This window comes from Myotis nattereri (assembly GCF_964212035.1).
Source record: "Myotis nattereri genome assembly, chromosome: 5".
Lineage (NCBI taxonomy): Eukaryota > Metazoa > Chordata > Mammalia > Chiroptera > Vespertilionidae > Myotis > Myotis nattereri.
In genome coordinates, this window is record NC_138080.1 from 41,566,875 (window position 1) to 41,589,901 (window position 23,027).

Sequence of the window (23,027 nt, forward strand, 5' to 3'; positions counted from 1 at the left end):
ACCCAAGGGGGAGAGACACTCTAAAACTTGAGGAGACCCTCCGAGTGATTCTTCCAACATTTTTGTCAACATGCCACCCTCTCCCTAAAATGCTCCGATCTTGGAGAAAATGACACTGGCAATCATCTGCTCCCCGTTGCCTTCCCAGAATAGTGCCTATAGTTGTGTTTTGTTTTGTTTTTGTTTTGTTTAAAAAGGACAGTATTTTACACAACAGTGGTCCCAGGGTAAAATGCACTGTCTGCGTGGCCACAGACCAGCCAAGTAACCACCAGCGCAGAAAAGCTGCGCGCAGCAAGCGCCAGGCTGAAAGCAGTTCAGGGAGCCGCTGCAATGGACCACAGCAGCCGCCAGGTGGTACTCACTCACGATCAGGATCCTGGGGGACTTCCGGCCCCGCTCCGGGGAGCCCTCCCGCAGGATTCCAGCCGGTTGGGTTTGCCTGCTGGAACGCTTCCTTGCAGCGATTCCCAGCCGCAAGGTCAAGAATCGTACTCGCTTTGAATCGATTCAGGCACCGGCCCAGGTCTGCAGGTGCCTCGCAGCGCGTCCTCGCCCCCAAGGCCCGTGCACCGAGGGCCATGACCTAGGCGGGCGGTGCACGCGGCCCTCCAGCTATAGGCTGCGGCGCGGGGCGGGAGGGGGCGCGGCCTCGGCCAATGCTGCGGCCGCAGCACGTGGGGTGCGGGATCGCGAGAGCCAGTGGACCGATCCGCCGCGGGTGGACTTTGCTAATCTTTCCTCGCGCCCCAGGCCCGAGCAGAGCCCAGGCTCGCGGTGCCGCCTGGATCCAGCCCGGAGTTTCGGAGGCGCTCTGCCGGCACTGCGCTCGAGGACACGGGCTAAGCCTGGCGGTCAGCCACGGTGTCTTTTCAAGATTGAAGAGGCAGCCCTTGACGCGGCTGTTCGGTTGTAGTCTGCAGCCACTGAAGAAGGCGCCTGGTGCTGGGGGATCGGAGACATGAATTACGCACGGTTCATCACCGCGAGGAGCGCAGCCAGACGGCCTTCTCCCATCCGCGTCTTTAGTGAGTGCTGGGGCAGCGTCCCTCCCCCTGGGGTGCGGGTGGTGCCTACAGTCACCATTTGGTTGCATTCATTCAACCGGGAAAGCTCACTGTGAGCCAGGCTCTGAGTGCAGACATGCACTGGAGTTAGAACTGAAGGCGGGGAAGGAGCAGCAGCAGCGAGAACTGGCTGTTGTGGAACTTGGCCTTGTAAGAGAGAGGATGTGCTGTCTAAAAAGGCTCTTCCCGGGACCTCAAGAGGGATTAGACACAGTGTGCAGCCGCGTGCAGAGTGAGGAAGGCCTGGTAAATTGGAGAGAAAAGGGGAAGCCACTAAGCTAGACAGACAGGTGGGGGCTAAATGGAGCAGGGTTTTCTGGTATTGTGGCTCTTTGCTTAACTGGATGATGCTGATCACTCTGCCTTCTTAGTTGGACACCTCCACTTCTCAGCTCCGCCACCAGTGAAGTAGGTCCCGACAAAGTTATTTTATGTCTATGTTAGATTAGCATCCTATCACTAGAAATTGTTTAACTTGACAGTGTTATTGAGTGTAATGCAACATACAGAAGTAGGAATGTTTTCCGTGAAAGTTTTTCTTCTCTTCCATGTTCGTTGTAGCTGAGCTACAGAGCAGGGCACCGAAATCTGTCATCTCCTTGGCTACTGGATCACCAAACCCAAACACGTTCCCTTTTAAGACTGCTGCTATCACCATAGACAATGGGAAGACCATCCAGTTTGATGAACAGATCATGAAGAGAGCCCTTCAGTATTCTGAAAGTGCTGGGTAACTATAGATAATACAATTCTGCTGGCTCATTTTCATGAGCAATATTCTAAAGGCCACTGATAAAGTGACTTGTGTCTTTTTTCTTAACTGGAGTATTCAACAATTAGGAAGGTTTGGGGAAGAGTTTTCCAAGAAGAATAAAAAGCAACAGGATATTGAATGCTCCTTGGTGACTTCACATTAGAGAGAGAGAGAGAGAGAGAGAGAGAGAGAGAGAGAGAGAGGGGGGGGGGGGGGGGGGTTGAAGAAGCAAGTTAGAAGAAGGGAGGAAAAGGATGCTCCAGGAAGCAGCAATTTTAAATGCTGGGCAATTTTCTAAGACGTTTGTTCCCTTCCCAGCTATGCAAACACATTGCCCTCAGTTCAAATGTCTTTCATTCTTAAAGGCAAGCTACAACACATTCTTTAAGATTTTCCTTAGCTGATCCTAAAATGACAATTTATAGAATTACTGTGATGGAAAACTATATTGAGATGTAATAAAGGTTTTATACAGAGTATCCCCCCAAAATATATACATACTTTAACATTCTGATAGCTCAATTTTGAAAATGAAATGTATTTTAATTAACACTGCCTTTATAATTATTCAAAGTATGTGTATGCATTTTGGCGGACGCCCTATATATATGAATTACTAGGGGTCCCTTGGCCTGGCCTGCACCCTCTTGCAATCTGGGACCCCTCGGGGGATGTCCGATAGCAGGTTTCGGCCGGATCCCCTCAGGCCCGATCCAGACAAAAGGGAGCCCAATCCTGTGTGTTAAGCATCTGTCCCCTGGTGGTCAGTGTGCATCATAGCGACCAGTCGTTGGGTCGTTTGGTCGCTTAGGCTTTTATATAGACTAGAGGCCCTGAGTGCACAAATTTTGTGCACTCAGGGGGCAGTCCCTTAGCCTGGCCTGCGCACTCTCACAGTCTGGGAGCCCTCAGGGGATGTCCTACTGACGGCAGTTGGATTTCCTTAGTGCTACCACAGAGGTGGGAGAGGCTTCCGCCACTGCTGCTGCGCTCGCCAGCTGTGAGCCCAGCTCAGGGCTTCTGGCTGAGCGATGCTCCCCCTGTGGGAGTGCACTGACCACCAGGGAGCAGCTCCTGTGTTGAGTGTCTGCCCCCTGGTGGTCAGTGCACATCATAGCAACCGGTCATTCCTCTGTTTGGTTGATTTGCATACTGGCCTTTTATTATATAGGATAGATATGTATCATATACATAGACCTTCCCTTCCATGATACAAAGAACTTTGGGGGCCTGAATTTCTAGGTAGCTTATGGAAATTTTCCTGAGTAGAACAAAGAATCAATTATTAAGTGTTTGCTCTATTGTAAAATAAAAACTATAGGTTTTTAGACTAAGAAAGATGTAGATTCCAATATCAGCTGACTGACTTTATGAGAATCTTTTAATCTCTACATCTGTTGCCTTATTTTGAAATAGAGAATATTAATATTGGCAAAAAGTGTTTGAGGATTTTGAAATTGAATGTATAAAGTACCTAGTATATAGCTACCATTTAATTCCTCTCTACTAATATTATGACATTTACTTCTATAAATTTGAAAATACATTTTATGCTTTAGAATCCCAGAGCTGTTGTCCTGGCTAAAACAGTTACAAGTAAAATTGCATAATCCTCCCACCCTCCATTATCCATCCAGTCAAGGACAAATGGATATATGTGTCACAACTGGCAGCCAAGAAGGTCTTTGTAAGGTAAGTCTGAAAGGTACCACACATTAAAAATCAAGTATTTCCATAAATGCAGTCATCTCTCACTGACAAGCAAGAGGATTATGTTTTGTGAATTTCTGGTCGTCTTCTTGTCTTTACTTAGAATTATAAACAGGGAACTTAAAGACATCCACCAACCTGATTTTTCTTACACCTAGAACATGTGGTCACTGACTGAGAGCTATGAGTCATTCAAACAGGTTCCCACTAAAGGAGTACTCAACTCCTACCAAAACCATTAGTGATCATTGCTTAACTTTACCTAGCTCAAAGATTTGGGTTACATTTTGTTCTATGTTATTTTAGTTATGAGATTTCAATATAATTTTTAAATTCTTTAGAGGGCATATCCTGATACTCCTCAGGTGAAATGTGATGCCTTTGCATGTCTGCTTACATAATTATCTGTGCTCACCACTGTTTGTATCTTGTCTTCCTCCTGGCTGTGCTTCTCTAGCTCTATACGGTGTCCCCCCAAAAATGTGTACACACACCTTGAATAATTATAAAGGCAGTGTTTATCACCCAGCCAGCATGGCTCAGTGGTTCAGCATTGACCTATGAACCAGAAGGTCACAGTTCAATTCCCAGTCATGGAACATGCTTTGGGTTGCAGGCTCAATCTCCAGTGTGGGGCATGCAGGAGGCAACCGATCAATAATTCTCTCTCATCCTTGATGTTTCAATCTCTTTCTCCCTCTTCCCTTCCTCTTTGAAAACAATAAAAAAGTTATTTAAAAAAAAAAAAAAGAGAGATGTAAGTTGTTAACATGATAGAAAGGAGAGGCTTGAACCGGGGATTGTGAACAATACAAGGCAAGAAAGGATTATTCCATGATTTATGTAAGATTTAATCATAATAGACCCCTTTGCTTAGGCTGGAAAGATCTACTGTCTGGCTCTATTGATGTCAGTATGCATGATACCGACTGCAAAACCTCCTACGATTTCTCAACCTTTGTCTTACTTGACCTCTAACTATCCTTGAACACTGTTGACCCCCCATCCTTTTGAACCGCTCTCCTCCTCTAGTGCTCTCAGCACCACATGGAACAGCTCTCTGCCGGCCCACCTGCCTGCCTCCGTGGCAGTGGTCTCTACACAGCCATTATTTATTGGAGTTCCTCAAGGCTCAGCCCTGGAACCTCTGCTCCCCTTCATCTGTTCACCATCTCTTGGTGCTTCCATTCACACCCATGTGATCAATCAGGTGCTAGTAACTGCCAAGCTCCTTTCAAGTCCATTTGTGTATCTGTCCATCTGACATCATCACGAGATGTTTTGAAGACACCTCAAACCAGAACACACTCCTCAGACATGGACAACTTTTTGGGTCTGCTTTTCAGTGAATGGCACCACCCCCACCATCTATCTAGTTCCATTGCCAAAAATCTAGGAGTCATTCTTGACACCTCCTCTTCCTTGTGTCCCTGTAGTCCATAATTATGTTCGGTTGGTTTTGACTTCCAAAATAACCTCTCAGTTCTCCTCTCCAAATCCCTTGCCGTTACCCTAGTTCAGATTACTCTTCTCTGTCCCAAATAATCACAAAACCTTCCCAAACTCTCTACATGTATTCCATTCCTCTTTAATCCTGTTATATTACAGCCAGAATGATCTTCTCAAAAAGCAGATCTGACCATGTGATTCCCCCTTTCCACACTCTACTTAAAATTCTTACTGGCCTCACTTGGCCTAGCACCTGCATAGTATGGGTTCTGCTGACTTTTGTCTCATCTCATTCCATTATCTTTACACTCTGCTTCATGCCACAGAATTCTTTCAGTTTCTCAAAATGTACTTATTGTTACTCCTACCCCCAACTCATCACTTCCTCAGGGAAACCGTTTCTGAACACCCTGAGTTTCCTCAATGCCCAAGAGCTCCTACGATGAGCTTTTATAACATTGCACACCTGTACTTAATAGCATTCATCACTTTTAAATATACATTTATTTGAGTAATTATTTAACTAGTGTCTAGCTTTCCTGGACTAGTACCTCTATGACGGTAAAAACTATGTCATTATGGTCATCATTCTATCATCATACCTCATACAGGACTGGCTTATGGTAAATATTAATACATTTTCAAAGAAGAAATAAAAGGATAAAATGAATTTTGGGAGCCAAACCAGTTGTTATTTTTCATCTAAACCTAGAACAGAGGTTGGATACTATGGCTTGAGAGGCAAATCCAGCCTTCATCTGATTTTGTAAATAGGGTTTTATTGCAATGTAGCCACACTCACTGGTTTACATATTGTCTGTGGCTCTTTCTCACTACGGAGACAGAGATAAGTAGTTACCACAGGGACACTATGGCCCACAAAATATGTACTCTCTGACACTTTATAGAATATTTGCCAACTCCTACTCTATAATCCTAATGAGTTAAAACTAAAATGGGGGGTGGTGGAAGGGAGGGGCTCTAAGAATGGAAACAATACTATGCAAGCCAACCTATTCTTCTTTTGTTAGGTGTTTGAAATGATCGTTAATCGTGGAGATAATATCCTCCTAAATGAACCTGTTTATTCAGGAACACTTCAAGCTGTGAGTATACATTTCTACAAAAGGCAGCTCTCTTTCTTATACTAAATAGGAAAAAAACCCATTGCATCATTAGAATGACCTGGCCACTGAAAAATAAAATAATGTCTTTCACCTGTAAACAGGAGAATCATAAATGACATATGCAAGCTATATTAACTATTTAAATATACCCTCCGCTTTATACATTTCCTTTTACCAAATTTAAAGGAATACATGCTTAAATTAGGTTGTACAAAATCATGTCCAGTTTTCTTAATATTTCACTTGAAATGTGATTTAATTTACAAATATTTATTTTTTCATTACCATCTTGAATTGCCATATGCCAAAGTATAATCATGTTATATGTCAGTTTACTATAACTGTAAACTAATATAGTATAATTAAGACTTTCCACTCCAGTGATAAATTAATGGGATTGTAATAACCAGAAAGAGGAACTGACCATCTGGCTCTGCTGTGCACTGGTCAGAACACACTGCTGAGAATTAGGTTCGTTTGGGGCACAATACCTTAGGATAGATATGTACACAAACTAGAGCAGTCAGAGAAGAGTAGTCAGAGTGAATAGGGAACTGGAAACTATACCATATGATGAATGGTTTTAGGAACTGTGGCTGTTTTCCCCCAAAACAGAAGACTCAACAAACATGAGAATTATCCTCAAATACATAGAAGTTAGCCATGTGACAGAAGAATTAGATTTGCTTGTGCATGTCCTTAAGTTGGGAAAGGCTGGAAACTACAGGGAAACAATTTCAACTCAGTATAGCAACTTTCTAACCATCAGCCTTCCCTGACTCCCTGAGCCTTCCCTGACAGCCTTACCTGACTGCCCATCACTGCAGGTGCTCAGTTACCCTTGATTGCCACTGAACACAAATGTTGCAAAAGTAATTCTAGCCTAAAATAGGGGAGTTGAAGGAGATGACTTTTATGCTCTATTGATTCATATTTCATTGGTTCTCTCAAATTTAATATTATCTTTACCAAAATAAATATATAAAGCAGTTAGCTAGTCTTAATGAAAGGCATATGTTCTCAACATTCCCAAGTATAAATCAAATTGATATTATAGCCCTAGCTGGTTTGGCTCAGTGGGTAGAGCGTCAGCCTGTGGACTGAAGGGTCATGGGTTGGATTCTGGTCAAGAGCACATATCTCAGTTGTAGGCTTGATCCCCAGCCAGGGTGCATGTGGGAGGCAAACTCTGTCATATAAGCGTTACTCTCTGTCTCTTCCCCTCCTTTTCCATCCCTCTAAAAAATCAATGGAAAAATATCCTCAGGTGAGGATTAACAAATAATAATAATAATTGATTTTATAAAAATTTCTTTTTCCAGTGAACAATCTGAAAAGAAAATTTAAATACATTTTACATTTATAATAACATCCAAAAGAATAAAATACATCACCTATTTATGGGTTGGAAGACTTAATATTGTTAAGATGCCAAAACTGCCAAAGTGATCTACAGATTCAACGCAATCCCTATCAAAATGCTAATAGCCTTTTTGTAGATATAGGAAAGCCAGTCCTCAAATTCACATGGGATTGGAAGAGGCCATAAGAATCCTGAAAAAGGAAAACATAGTTGGAGGCTTCACCCTTCCCCATTTCAAAACCGACTGCAAAGCTACAATAATCAAAACAGTATGGTACTGGCATAAGGATAGACAAATATTTCAATGGAGTAGAAATTGAGAACCCATAAGTAAACCCATACATCTGTGGCCAATTGATTTTGACAAAGGTACCAAGTCCATTAAATAAGAAAAGAAGTCTCCAACAAATTGTAATGGGACAACTGGATTTCCACATGCAAAAGAAAGAAATTGGACCCTTACCTCACACCACATAAAATTTTAACTCAAAATGGATCAAAGACCTAAATGTAAGAGCTAAAACTATGAACTCTTAGAAGAAAACATAAGGGCAAATCTTGACCTTGAATTTGGCACTAAATTCTTAGATATGACAATAAAAACACAAGCAACAATAAAAATAAATAAATAATTGGGTTTCATAAAAAATTAAGACTTTAAAGCATCAAAGGACATTATGAATAAAGCAAAAAGACAGCCTAAAGAATGGGAGAAAATATTTGCAAATCATATATCCAATAAGGGCTTACTATGCAGAATATATATTAGTCAAGACCTCCTATAACTCAACAACAAAAGACAAATGAATTTAAAAATAGACAAAAGACTTGAATAGACATTTTCCCAAAGAATATATACCAATGGCCAGGAAGCACATGAAAAAATATTCAATATCATTAGTCATTAGAGAAATGAAAATCAAAACCACAAAAAGATACTACTGCACACCAGGATGGCTTTTATTTTTGAGTGGAACATAGTAAGTATTGGTAAATATGTGGAGAAATTGAAATCCTTGTACATTGTTAGTGAAAATGTAAAATGGTGCAGCCACTGTGTAAAACAGTTTTTCAGAGAACCACAAGCTGGATTTTGAAGCTTCTGCTTGGGAGGAACACACATCACTTCGACCCACAATTTATTGGCCAGAGCAAGACACACGGCCAAGCCTGAGCAAGGAAGTAGGATCCTTCCTCTGGAAATTGACAGGGGATATTGTTGAACAATAACGGAATCTGGCCCAGGGCAATAATAGAATTAGAATATACAACCTAAACCCTCGGGCGGTAGAGCTGACTGCAGGTTATATGTTCAAGGGCATAAAGGGTAACATTCTTAGTTATTATAAGAATCAATGACACATTTTGTAATCAGGTCTGAATCTTGGGCTTTCTTTTTTTCTATGTGCTCAACAGCTGCAACCACTGGGCTGCAACATGATTAACATTGCCAGTGATGAATATGGGATTATTCCAGACTCCCTCAAAGAAATACTTTCCAAATGGAAACCAGAAGATTCAAAGAACCCCGAGAAAAACACCCCCAAATTTCTTTATACTGTCCCAAATGGCGACAACCCTACTGGAAAGTCATTAACAAGTAACCGCAAAAAGGAAATCTATGAGGTATTTTAAAAGAATGTGTTATGTGGCTATGTTCGTTTCTTTTTGACCTTTTAGAAGAGCGCTATGCAAGTTTCCTTTCTTATTATCCTCTTGCTTTCAAGGGAGATAATTTTTAATAAGAGGGAGTCATCTATGCCAAGAATCCTAATAAATTTAAACACAAGAATTTACTACAGCCTTTGTTAATGCTAAGATTTTTCTTTCCCTTTGATATTTTCATAAAAAGAAATAGCATTCTTGGTCTGATGTTAAATTCTATGAGGTCATTTAGTATTTGACCCCAATATTTGATTTTCATTATTTTATATTTGTATTTCCAACTTGTCCCTTTTCTTTCTTGCTCATTGTCACTTCAATTTACAAAGAAATTCTTTGAAAAATAAGAGGCATGTGCCTTTTGTAAAGTCTATTTTATGGATCTGACAACAATGCCTAAGCTTTTTACCATAAACATTTTTTAAAGTATCAAGCAAATATGCAGTTATGCAGGAATCTTTGAAAAATAAGAGAAACATGCCTCTCTGTAAAGTCTTTTTTATGTACCTGACTACAATCCCAAGCCTTTCACATGAATAGTTTTTCAACATAAGTACCAAGCCTATGTTAAAGTAATATAGAATTTAATCATTATAGTGGAATCATAAGAAAGATTTCAAAAAATTCCTTTTGCTGAATATATATATGTGTGTGCGTGTGCGTGTGTGTGTGTGTGTGTGTGTGTATTGCCGTATTCTTATTTTTCACACTCCTAGCTCCATCACTCATCCAGTTCTGTGCCTGTAAATTGCATTCTATGATGGAGATGCCTGAACTCCAGATTCTCTATCCAACTTCTGTATCCAGCATCCCATGTAAATGTCTAATGAACATTTCAAACCTAACATAGCCACACAGAGCTCTTGATTTTGGCCAACCACACCCCAAACCTCTCATTCACAACCCCTCCCATTCTTTATCTCCATACACTGTGCCAGCATGATCCATTACCTTTTATTCCTCTCGTTCCCCCTCTCCTCCCCTAACCCACTACATCTGATCCATTCTGTGGACTCCCCTGACGACATATTTACCCAAATCCACCATTCCTCTCCACTACCACTGCTCTCACCATCTTCTTAGACACCAACTTCTTCCCTTCCTGGTCTTCTGGGACGTTTCCTCACCGGACCCCACTGCCCTCCACTCTTGACCTCTAACCACGCAGCAGCCACTCATGTCCTTCCCCTGCTGAAATGTAAATGTAAAGCCAGTCTATGGTCCTCTTTACAGGCCTCCAGTGGCTTCCCTTGCATTGAAAATAAAATCCAAAAGCTAGGTGACCTGGTCAGCTATTCTCAGTCTCTTACCATCATTGTTGCAGCCCACTGGCCTTCTCTCTAATATGCCAAATTGTTGTCTCACCCAAGGGTCTCCTCTTGCTCATCCCTCAGTCTATAAGCTTCTTCCCTGATAATTGCACAACTGGCTCCCTCCTGTCATTCTGAGATCTTGTGTTACCTTGTCAGGAAGGGCTTCCCCATGATTCAACCTGAAATAGCTACTCTATTTTTCTCTCTCTCTCAAACATCACCCCGTTTAATGTCCGCCTAGCCTTTAAGTCCCCTACCCAATATTTCTTCTGTTCATGATCCATTGGCTTATGTATGTTCTGTCTTTCCCACTGGAATGTAAGTTCCAGGAGAACAAGAGCTTTTGGAGCCTTGTCTCTTTATCTTCATTGTCTAGAACAGTGATGGCGAACCCTTTGAGCTCGGCGTGTCAGCATTTTGAAAAACCCTAACTTAACTCTGGTGCCGTGTCACATATAGAAATTTTTTGATATTTGCAACCATAGTAAAACAAAGACATATTTTTGATATTTATTTTATATATTTAAATGCCATTTAACAAAGAAAAATCAACCAAGAAAGTGAGTTCGCGTGTCACCTCTGACATGCGTGTCATAGGTTCGCCATCACTGGTCTAGGCAATAGGCACTCAATAGCTTCTTGAATGAATGAATACAAAAAAAATTATGATTCCAAATACTTTTAATTGTAGATAGCTCTTAAGAAATAATTGTATTACTTTAACCTTTTCTTAGCTTGCAAGAGAATATGATTTTCTCATAATAGAAGATGATCCTTACTATTTTCTCCAGTTCAAGAAGGTAAGTAACGATGTGAAGTTTTTTCACAATTAAAAGATAAATTGTAAGTTATTGCTCTGCCTTTGAGTTTAACCTGGCTGCTAATCCACTTTTACATTGGAATTTTAAAAATGATTGTTAATTTGCTACCACTTCAACATATTTAGTCTTTTAGTTTTATTATGGAATTAGTACTTTTCATTTCTTGTATTACACCTCTTTCCAGAAATTACTTAGCTTAAAAATAGTATCTGGTTCTCTCTACCATACATTTGGAGAGTGGAAGTCAGGACTAATGGTCTTGAACTCCAGGTCCTAGTGCATAGCTCCTTAATCATAGTACCAGGGATCTAAAGTGGGTTTTCTCTTGGGTGTCAACTACAGTCTCTCTCTCTCTCTCTCTCTCTCTCTCTCTCTCTCTCTCTCTTGTTAATCCTCATCTGAGGATATTTTCTTCATTGATTTCTAGAGGGAGTGGTAGCAGGGAGGAAGGGGAAGAGAGAGAAAGAGGAATATCGATGTAAAAGATGCATTGATTGGTTGCTTTCCACACATCAAGGCCAGGGATCAAGTCTGCAACCCAAGTATGTGCCCTTGACTGGGAATCAAACCCATGATCCTTCAGTTAGGACCAATGTTCTAACCACTGAACACACCAGCCAGGCCTCAATTCCCGTCTCTTGATAGTACTTGACTGGCATGATGTCTGAGAAGGATTTGGAAGCTGTGTTCAAGCTGAAAGAGAAGGGCTGTGCTCAATGAGTGATGTCCATTATGGACATAGATAAGGCGTTACTGACAGCAGGACACTTTTGCCAGTCCTGTCATGAAAGTCCTGGATCGTACCTGCAGAAGAATGGGTTTTTAAGTTTCCTTCCCACTCTATATGTATGCCACTTTCTATGATCATTTTTTCCTCATGGACAGTAGTAGTGACACATGATCCCAATGCCTAATTTTTCAAAATCAAACACTATCTTTAGTTGCTCTCAGGGCTGCAGAGAACAAACACCTGGACTTGGCTCCTTCTTTAAATCTACAGAAAAGAAAAACTCTTTCTTTTCCTACATGTATTGCCTGAATGAACATCATGTCTGCCAGCCTGCATCCCACTCTCAACATAATCATGCCCCCTTTTCTTGTGTGCATCTACTTCTTAGGTAAAAACTGAAGTCAGTATTTCATGTTGACTACATTTCTCACCCTTGGTCTCATCTTTTTATCTTTCCAGTTCTAAGAGGCGGCATTCTTTCTGTAAACAATCCTGAATGCTGCTGGTCCCCTCTGCTTATATCTTATCCAAACTAGTTTTTCTTTTTTTATTGAGATGCATTTTATTTCAACAATCAGGCCAGCCAGGCATCATGGGGACCTTACAGGATTTCAGAACCTTGGTTCTCAGCCAGGCCCATATTTTTTTTTCTTCCTCTAAATCTGTTCATTCAACCCCTGGGGCAAATTCATAATGGATCTTGAGCAAATGAGTAAACCCTTGTGTGCATTTTTGGCAGAAAAGTCATGAAGACAGGCAGATACTAATAAAAGAACACGCATCTGTTTTATTTCATTTGAAAGGGTTTGGATAAAGGTAATGGAAATGATGGTTGTGCTACTGTTATTTGAATCCATATCCTTTCCAGTCTCTACATGAAGGAATTACATAGTCACTAACAGAGTTCTCAGACCAACAGTGTTTATCTTTTCCATGTCAAGCCCTGGGTACCAACGTTTCTTTCCATGGACGTTGACGGGCGTGTCATCAGAGCGGACTCTTTCTCCAAAGTTCTGTCCTCTGGGTAAGGCCCTGTGTCTCTAACTTCAGGCTGGATCTAACCAAGATAGAAACTGTGCCTCAGTAGCTTTCTGTCCAAGCAATTCTCATTTAAAATGCCTGTATTCTACTTGCCTTAAAACACCAGTTAAATTATTAATATGAATATAGGTCTTTTTTCTCTCTCTCTGTCCATCTCCATCGTCAAAGGAACCTGGGCATTCATCGAAAGTTGTAGAGGAACTGGTCAGGTTTGGAGTTTCATATATGAAGGAGCACATTTAGAAATGCTTAGTCAGACTTGCATTATGTTTTAAATGTACACTTGAATTTTAAGTAAGTAGTGGTTAATTTTATCAGGATGCTTTCATTGTCTAGGTTCATTTGCCCCCAGGCCACAGCTCTCTTCCTAATGAAATCAGGAAAATGACATGGATTCATTGTTAATACAGTAGTATTGTACCTTTTCTCACTCTCTCTTTTTTTATGTGTGTGCAGGTTGAGAATAGGGTTTATAACAGGACCAAAACCCTTGATAGAGAGAGTTGTTTTACACACACAAGTCTCAACATTGCACCCCAGTACTTTTACACAGGTAAGGACAATTTAGAAGTAGAAAAAAATTTTAATTAGGTAAGAATAGAAAATAGATCTTGACAAGTAAGATTGAGTTAAGGTGCCAGGGAGGGAAATCACGGATATTGAATCTCTAGTTCCACTATGTAGTGAGTCAGCAAACCTGGCACTGCAGGCGTTTACTCTTATAGACAAACTAGAGGCCCGATGCACAAAATTTGTGCAAGAGTAGGCCTTCCTTCCCCCGGCTGCTGGCACTGGCTTCCCTCTGGTACCCGGAACCCAGGCTTCCCTCGCAGCCCCGGCTTTGTCCGGAAGGACGTCCGGTCTAATTAGCTTATTATGCTTTTATTATTATAGATGAGAATCAAATTAATCTGGTGTTATTTTGTGGCATAGACTAAACTCCATGAGAGTTGGCTATCTTATTCCTCTGCTGTCCCTCACATCCAGCCCAGGAATTCCATAAAAACTGTTGAACTTCACATAACGGAACTGGGCTTGATGCAGTAATATAATTTGGGCTTCTTTGTCTTAAAGTTTGTAATGAGAACAAGAATTGCAAACCTGAATAGTGATTCATTGACTTCACTGCACATGTGCTAACCTGTCCTAAAGACACTGGTTGGTATGTACTTTAATTTTTAAAAAGTTAATTTTAGAGAATGTGTAAATTTCCTCACAAGCTTTGAGAAGTTATTGGCTCTATCCCTAATGCAACCATAGAATTAGATGTTAAGGATAGAATTGCTACCTAACTGCATAGAAGAATTTATGTAGAATAGAATGTTTGTTTGATATTTTACATTCCATAATGTACTTTATCATGTTTGGGAACCTCTCTCTCTCTCTCTCTCTCTCTCTCTCTCTCTCTCTATCTGTTACTAACAAAACTTCATTATCCATTCATGGCATTTAGAACTTCCATTTTAGATAGAAAATCTCCAGATATATTATGTAATTTTATATATTACACCTACTATGTGTTCTTTATATTTAGAGAGGAGGTGCAGTGTGGTAATTAATGGTGTGGATCTGCAGCTGGGCCCTCTGACTCGCACCCAGGCTCTGTGACAAGCTGTGTGACCTCAGGAAGGTTAACAACCCTCGTGCCTCATTTGCTCATCAGTGAAATAGAAATAATAGCCTGCCTACTAGGGTCATTACAAGGTTAAATTAGCTAAACTATTTTAATGCATTACCGTAGTTTCTGGCACAGCAAGTACTCTGTAAATATTTGTCACTTTATTAGCATTGTCTTTGTTATTAACATTTATTCTAAATCACTGACTGACTAAAGCTGGGTTGGGTCAGCTTGTTCTGTTTTCTTATGGTGCTTTACATAGACTCAAGAGTGACTGGCAGGAAACACCTGGTAGAGGATGAAGCATGACCCCTGTTATTGTCTCACCTCTTTCAGCTCCTGGTGTCACAGCTTCTTCACCAGTGGGGACAGGAGGGCTTCCTGGCCCACATAGAGAGGTGAGGCATTTCAGGTCCCATTTTCCACATAGAAATGGACTCTGACTTATAATTTTCTATTTTTAATTATTCCACAATAAAGGAAAAAACATGGTGGTAAAAAGCTTACCACCAGACAAGTCAAATAAACATGCCCTATTTCCTTATATGGCATTCATTTTCATCAAGATAGAAAATGGATTCTTATAGAGCCTCTTAGTTTCGGCAGTCAGTGTACTAAACACATCTTTTTTCACTGTTTTCTTCATCTAGGGTTATTGATTACTATAGGAAGCAGAAGGATGCATTACTGAAAGCTGCAGACAAGTGGTTAAGTGGTGAGTAGAACATATACCCCCGTCCTTCGATAAACAGCAGTACTATATAAGTGGGTGATAAACACTGCATAGTATTGTTAATAATCCTGGGGAAAAGAAACAAGAGTCCAGGAGTATTCTTGTCAAGAAAATATTACCCTATAAATAATCTCAGAAGGAACAGTCTGCAAACCCTGACCCATTTCTACCTAGCTGCTGTGAAGAATTTGTCCTTTAAAAAAAAAGACCAATTAGTTTAATAATCAACCAGCAATGTTAGTTCAAGATAAATAACATCTATACTCAAAAATTTTTAGAGTTATTTCAAAATTTTCCTCTAAGTAGAAGAGGAATTGTGAAACAAACAACATACTCTTTTTCTAGCTGGATTATCTAAAGACAAAATGCTAATACAGTCTACAGAGGATTTCTCATTACAAATGACTTGCCTTTTAATCACTAACCTCATTTATCTGTCTACTACTCTCTATTGCTAATTTAATTGCAGGGTGGGTTTAATTTTCTATGAAAAATAAGGAAGTAAAATGAATTACGTGGCTTTAATTATATCATGAAAAATACCTCTGGTATGAATAACAGTAAGCAAAATATATTAATTCCTTAATACTGTCATAGCTTATTTCCTATGAATTATTGATAAAAATATAATTTTTTTTTTATAAAGAGTACTATTCTACCATTTTGTACAGTGGAGCTGAAGAAAAGGTTTTAATCAACAGCAACAAAAAGATAATTAAAGTCAAAATAATTATCCTTCCTTCTGGGTTTCTCTATCCTAATACTTATTGAAACATAAAGCCTACAAATACAACTGGAATTCCTGATTTTAAGTACTTCTTTTCATAATTAATTACATTCTGATAAAAACTTTACTCCATGGGACTTCTAAACTATTACATAAATGGCAGCATTGATTGAAACACTGGAAGAATCTAGAAAGAGTTGAAGAATCCTCTTCTAAGATTGAAAGAGTCATATTTGGCTCAGGTATGGTTCTAACTAAAGGAAGTAGACATAGACACTAAACTTGTGCCACCCTAAGTCTGACTAAAATTGTAAATAGGCACACACGAGTCTCCCTCCCTGCCTTCACCCCCTTTCTCATTGACTTTTTATTGTATTTTATTGAGAGAGCGAGAGACACCAATGTGTCTCCTTTTACTTATGCACTCACTGGCTGAGTATTGGTTGTGCCCTGACCAGGGCTCAAACCTGCAACCCCGGAGCATCTGGACGACGCTCTAACCAACTGAGCTACCTGACCAGGGCTTACTCACTTTTTTAAAAAAATAAAACTCAGACCATCAATTTTCAGGACTCATAAAACTATATATTTTTAAATGCTGTCACTGAAGGAACTTTTATGGAAATACTAGTTTATAGTTATTGCAATTATGTCATTAAATGATATGTGATATCAAATATAGCTTCAGCAGATATTTATTCCCTTCTTCTATTTGTAGGTTTGGCAGAGTGGCATGCTCCTACTGCTGGGATGTTTGTATGGATTAAAATTAAGGGCATTTCTGATGTAAAAAAACTGATTGAAGAAAAAGCCATTAAGAAAGAGGTAAAAAGGCAGAAATAGTTTTACTGTTACTTTAATGTAATTTATTACTTAAATAAAAATGGAGAGAGATGTTCATCATCGCCTACCACCCCAACTCATCATGTTTTAATATCAGATAGGTTATCTCATTATTAAAATCATAATAGATTTGTGGGTTACATAGTTATTATTCTGGTTTAAATTAATGGAAATATAGTCGTTAATCTCAGCTGCTGGTTGGTTTAATGGCTAAGAGCACAGTCCCTGGAGCCACACTCCTTGGGTTTGAATCCCATTTCCACCCTTTACTGGATGTGTGGCTTCGGGCAAGTTACCCTCCCTGCGTTTTAGTAATAATGAGACTTTCTCCCTCATAATGTTGTTATGATAATTTAGTAAATATATATAAAGCACATAGACTAGTAAATGCTCAGTAGGCATTAGCCTTTAGTATTTAAAATAGAGCCCCCTACACTCCCCCCACCCCATTATGAAAGTAAACCATATTCATGGTAGCAAACTTAGAAAAATATAATGAAAAATTTTTAAATAGCTCAATTTCACCACTCAGATTTTATGACCATTTGTGGTGTATTTCCTGGAAGAGCCTGTGTATTGCTGATATTTTGGCTACACAATTATTTCACATGGTTAAAATTACCCAGAAAAGTTTCTTTCCTGCTGTTTTAATTCAAATTAGCCCATGATGATTTCTTCTATGTTTTTTAATTCTCCCTTTGTACTTAAATCATAAGTCTATTTAGATTTCATTCAGGGGCATTGAGTAATCTCAGAAATCCAAGTATTTTTCTGTATAGCTTTCCAATTTACCAAATAAATTATCCTTTCTCCATTAATTAATTCTCTTACCATGTTTATCAGTCTTTTGTAAACACTAAGATCTATTTCTAGTATCATTTTATATTATCAATTTTTGCCATGAAGCAATAGAATAAATGATACAAAAGAATAGATTGTAAAAAACAAACAAAAAAAAAAGAACAGATTGTGTTGATGGTGGCAAGTGCCCTGCTAGTACCTATGAGATGAAGCAGTCTAAAGGTTAGACCTAGCAACTGGCTGGGTTTCTGGGCTAGCCTCACTCCCTTGGGAAACTCATTCATCCTCTCTAACCATCTTACTGGAGGGAAAGACTCATCCTTTGTGCATTGTTCTAATCCTAGCAACAACACACAGTAGGTACTTACTAAATATGTAACTGGTTTATTTCAAAGAAATATATTTTAGTATAACAAATCAATTTTATATTTTCTTTAGTTTTTCTATCAATGCCATTATCTTTAAGAACATTTGATAAGTGGCTATTTGTATGTATCTCTGCGCTACATGCTAAGGATATAGACTTCATATTTTATTGCACTTCTTTTTTCAGTCCTCTTCATTTATTCCAGATATCCTGTTGCCTGTACCTTTACTTTCTCTAAATAATCTCCAATTTTATCACCACTGCCTTAGCTAAGACTTTGGTCATCTTGCAGAGAGATTTTTACCACTCCCTCCTTCTCATATAGCAATTTGTTTCTAGCACATCCCAAAACTTTTCGGCTAAATTGGGAAGAATGATTTTCATTTTATTGTTATTCAGAACACAAAAACCTATCTTCTGCCTTGAAATCTCTTCCCCAGAGTGCCCCCAAATCATTCCATTCCCTCCTCCTCTTACCTTAGCAGACAGTGCCCAGATTTGTACCATGTAACAACAAGCAGTTACTAATACTTTTGAATATCATGATTGTACTACATTAACAATCTCAAAGATTTAACATAATTGATGTTTATTTCTGACTCACATAAAATTTTTAAGTAACTGATCTTTAGGCAACTGTACTCCAAGCAGTGATTCAGAGACCCTAGTTCCTTCCATCTCCTTGCTCTTCAGTCTTCAACACAGAGAGTCCACATGGCTACAAAATGGAAAGAGCATGGTGGATCACACAGGGGAAGAATTTTATGGATCAGGCCTAGAAGTAGCACACATCACATCCATTGACTAGGATTCAATCATGTGTCCACATATAATTAGAAAGAGGCTGGGGAATAGAATATATTTGTGCTTTGCCACATATATATGTTACATGAATATGTATAAAAAAATATCCAAAAGGACCAATGATAAATGCTGACAGCAATTGTCTTTGGGGGGTGAGAAAATAAGTGGCTGCTTTTCCTTTATTCCTTATATAAAGGAAATGTGCTTTGCCACAGTGAGCTATCTGCCACAGTGGTCCTCAAGAATCACAGTGGTTTTCACCACTGCATCTTGACACACTTACTCAACATTGTTATTCCTTTGCTTTATATATTAAATTTTTTACCTTCTTTCAGTTCTTTTCTTCCCATCTCTGGGCCTTTACACTCTGTATCATCTCCCTAAAATATTCTTCCCCTACTTTTTGCTTGGCTAACACCTTTCAGATTCCAGCTTAAAAGTCACTTGCAAATTTGATAACTTAAAAATGGATCTCATTGTTTGAACTTAGTTTTCTAGTTAGGTTAAACATTTATTCATGGTTGTTACTGTTTCCATTTTTGTAAGCTGCCCTTTGCCTATAAAAGCTAGAATTCTGGTGTTTTTCTTCTGTTTCTATGCATTCTTTTTTTTTTTTTTAATCCTCAACCGAGAATATTTTTTCCATTGATTTTCAGACAGAGTGGAGGGGAGGGAAGAAGTGAGGGAGGGAGAGAAACATCGACATGAGAGAGACACATTAATTGGTTGCCTCCCTTATGCACCCTGACCAGGGCCAGGGATCCAGCCTGCAACTGAGGTATGATGTGCCCTTGACTGGGAATAGAACCCATGACCCTTTGGTCCACAGACCAACACTCTAATACTGAGCCAAACTGGCCAGGGCTCTGTGCATTCTTTCTTTTCTTTTTCTTTTTCTTTTTTCCTCTTTTTTTTTTTTTTTTGTCTAAAGTTTTACATATGTCTCCTGTTTCCGCAATTGACAACCCCCACCCAGCCATTCTGCATTCTTTATATGTGAAGATGTCGTATTTGCCATATTTATTGTAAACATTTTTCTAGTTTCTCTGTGTTTATTTTTGTTTATTGTATGATATACAGGATTTTTACATAAAATTATTTTTTCCTTGTGATTTGTTTAATTGCCTTTAATTTTAAAAAGTCCTTCCCCATTCTGAGATTTGATTTACCTATATTTTCTTTCAGCTTTTCTTTAATGGTATGTCACTTATTTTCCATAAACTCTCTTAGATATTAATGGTTCCTGGAAATGCTTTCTACATTGACAGCTCAGCTCCTAGCCCTTACTTTAGAGCATCCTTCTCGTTGGCTTCTCCAGAACAAATGGATATAGTAAGTACAGTATTCTCTTCAGCATAACACTAGATATCAGTTCTAATTTGTTGTTGTTTTTAATCATCACTTGAGGATATTTTTTCCATTGATTTTTTAGAGAGAGTAGAGAGGGAGGGAAAGGAAAACATTGATATGAGAGAGATACATCTATTTGTTGTCTCCCACGCATGCCCCGATGGGGTCAGGGATCGAACCTGCAACCCAGGTACGTGCCCTTGACCAGGAATTGAACCCACGACCCTTCAGTGCATGGGCCAACACTCTAACCATTGAGCAACACTGGCCAGGGCTCAATTCTGTTTTTGGTACATGTGTTCATTTTGTGAGTTACATTATGCTTTTAGGTCTTGGGTTTCTGGGGGGCGGGGAAAGTATTAGTTGAAAAGTCATGAACTACCATAAAAAGACACATTTACTTTGTTGCTAGACTTCTATAGACAAATGAAGATACTGACTTTAATTTTTTTGTTTTCAAGAATAGTTTTCAGACCTACTAAACAATGTTCATTGATCACCAATATATTATGAAGAAAATATCTTCCCTTCCTTCATAGAATTAACATGAGCCCAAAGTGCAAATTGAGGCCAGTCTCCCTCATTGAGGAAAAAAAATATCAACAAATCAAAGGGAATAATACTCTCAAATTAATCACAAATCTAGCTTTAACCAAAATAATAAGAAGCAAAGAAACAAGTTCCTCAGAACTGTATGTCTGGGAATCCAAGCAGAACACCCATAAATTGAATGGTGCCATTAACCTTAAAATGAGTTGGTACCTATCTTTGCAGATGGATTGGTTCTTTATTTATTTGCTTTCTCATGTCATTAAATATGCTTTTCATAAGTTTTATTTTTTTGTTTTGTTTCATTTTCACCCAAGGATATGTTTTTATTGATTTTTAGAGAGAGAAGAAGGGAGAGATAAAGAAAGAGAAACATTGATGTGAGAAAAACATCAATTGGCTGCCTCTGTAGGCACCCCAACCAGAGATCGAACACACAACTTAGGTATGTGCCCTGACCGAGAATCGAACCCACATATACAGGGTGATGCTCCAACTAATTGAGCCACTCGGCAAGGGCTTATATTTTTTTTATGTAATAGATTTGGGCAATTTCAACTATATATAATGTATATGCAGGTGAGAGATTACATAAAAAAATAAAATAATATGTGGTGTAGAGAAAATCGAAAGTGGTGACCTTGAGGGCCACACGAACAACAAAATAAAAATCCTGGGAATCTGATATGCTTATATCTACGTATATTATGACACTGACAGCATCCGACCATGATAAAACTGATGCTACTAGTAAACTTGGTTTTCACTGCTTTATCTCACCGTTAGATGGATATTCTTTGTTTGAATTTTTAACATTCTGACAAACTTTTCCTAAATAGTACCCTACTTTCATTAATTCTTATCTATTTTCTATTTTAGGCCTTCCAGAGATTAGCTGAACTTATAAAAGAATCTTTGTGAAGACATCAAACTCTTCATAGTACTCATGGACTTTTTAAATAAATTACTTCAATATTTTAGCAGCAAGAAATGATCATTGATTAAGACTTACAGATTGTGTTTCATCAAACATGTCATATCTGTAGTCATTAACTAGATAACTTTTAAAGTGCCCTTATATCCACCATATTGCCAAAATATATTTATAATCCATGTATACCTTTTGATAAATTTTCAACTTGAAAAAAATTATTTTTATCATGAATTTTATTGTAAAGAACTTTGTAACTGTTTTATAATTTCTCTTAAATTTTCTTTGAAACTAACATTTGCAGTAAATTATTTTGAAAATGTAAAAATATAAGTCCAAAATGGTATATAATGTAAACTTTTTCTATGTTTTAGGAAAATATAATAAAATCTTGTTGCAAAAATTGTTAGAATTTGACCATTATAAATGATTTCAGTAAGAATACCACAGATATTATGTTATGCCATAAAAATCCCTTTAAAATAAAATTCTGAAACTAAACATACCTGAAGACATCAGACTTATTAATTCCAAGTAAGGAGGAGAAATCAGGACTTAGAAAAATGTACTACATTGCTTTTTCATAATGCACAATTTATAAAAACATATTCTTATTATGTAATTTGAATCATTACAACCCCTTGAGATATTTACGACATATTAATTTGATTATTTTCTTTCTCACCTTTTAAAAGGTTTATTTTTCCCATCAGATTACTAAAGTAATATATGCTTATTTAAAAATTTCAAAACAAGCCAGGAAATATAAGGAATAAAGGAAAAGCAGCCACTTATTTTCTCACCCCCCAAAGACAATTGCTGTCAGCATTTATCATTGGTCCTTCTGGATATTTTTTATACATATTCATGTAACATATATAAGAATAGGATCTCGTTATGGTAGTGTATCATAAATACCCTGTATTTTTTAATGCCATGTAATAAATTATCACATTGTTTCAAGATCCAGTAATTGTGAAGTTATAAGTTTCTTAAGGAATTAGTAAATTTATGTCATCCTTTGTGTGTATAAACTTCAGTATTATAATTTTTTTTCCTGGCATCCAGTTGAGATGTTACATCTTCCTACAGTTAAAGCTCTTGAGCAAAAATCTCACCTCAGAGCTCAAATCCCTTTTTCTAAGACAACCAATGGTAGTTATTTAGAATATTGTAAAGACACAGAGGCTGGAGGAGGATTGAGATAGAGAACCTAAGAAGAAAGTGTAACTTAGAAAGTTAATAAAAGTAAAACTAGCCTTCCAGC

General features: G+C 38.5%; 1 protein-coding gene across 1 annotated transcript; it reads left to right on the forward strand.

Moving 5' to 3' along the window:
• The first annotated feature begins 631 nt into the window (after window positions 1-631).
• Window positions 632-22,785, forward strand: AADAT (aminoadipate aminotransferase). The gene is made up of 13 exons (XM_081090930.1): window positions 632-1,028; window positions 1,629-1,797; window positions 3,381-3,513; window positions 6,012-6,086; window positions 8,887-9,096; window positions 11,180-11,245; window positions 12,938-13,020; window positions 13,494-13,590; window positions 14,992-15,053; window positions 15,306-15,370; window positions 16,834-16,940; window positions 20,161-20,262; window positions 21,709-22,785. The coding sequence occupies exons 1-13, from the start codon at window positions 962-964 to the stop codon at window positions 21,748-21,750; spliced, it is 1,278 nt and encodes a 425-aa protein (XP_080947056.1). The 5' UTR covers window positions 632-961; the 3' UTR covers window positions 21,751-22,785.
• The last annotated feature ends 242 nt before the right edge of the window (window positions 22,786-23,027 follow it).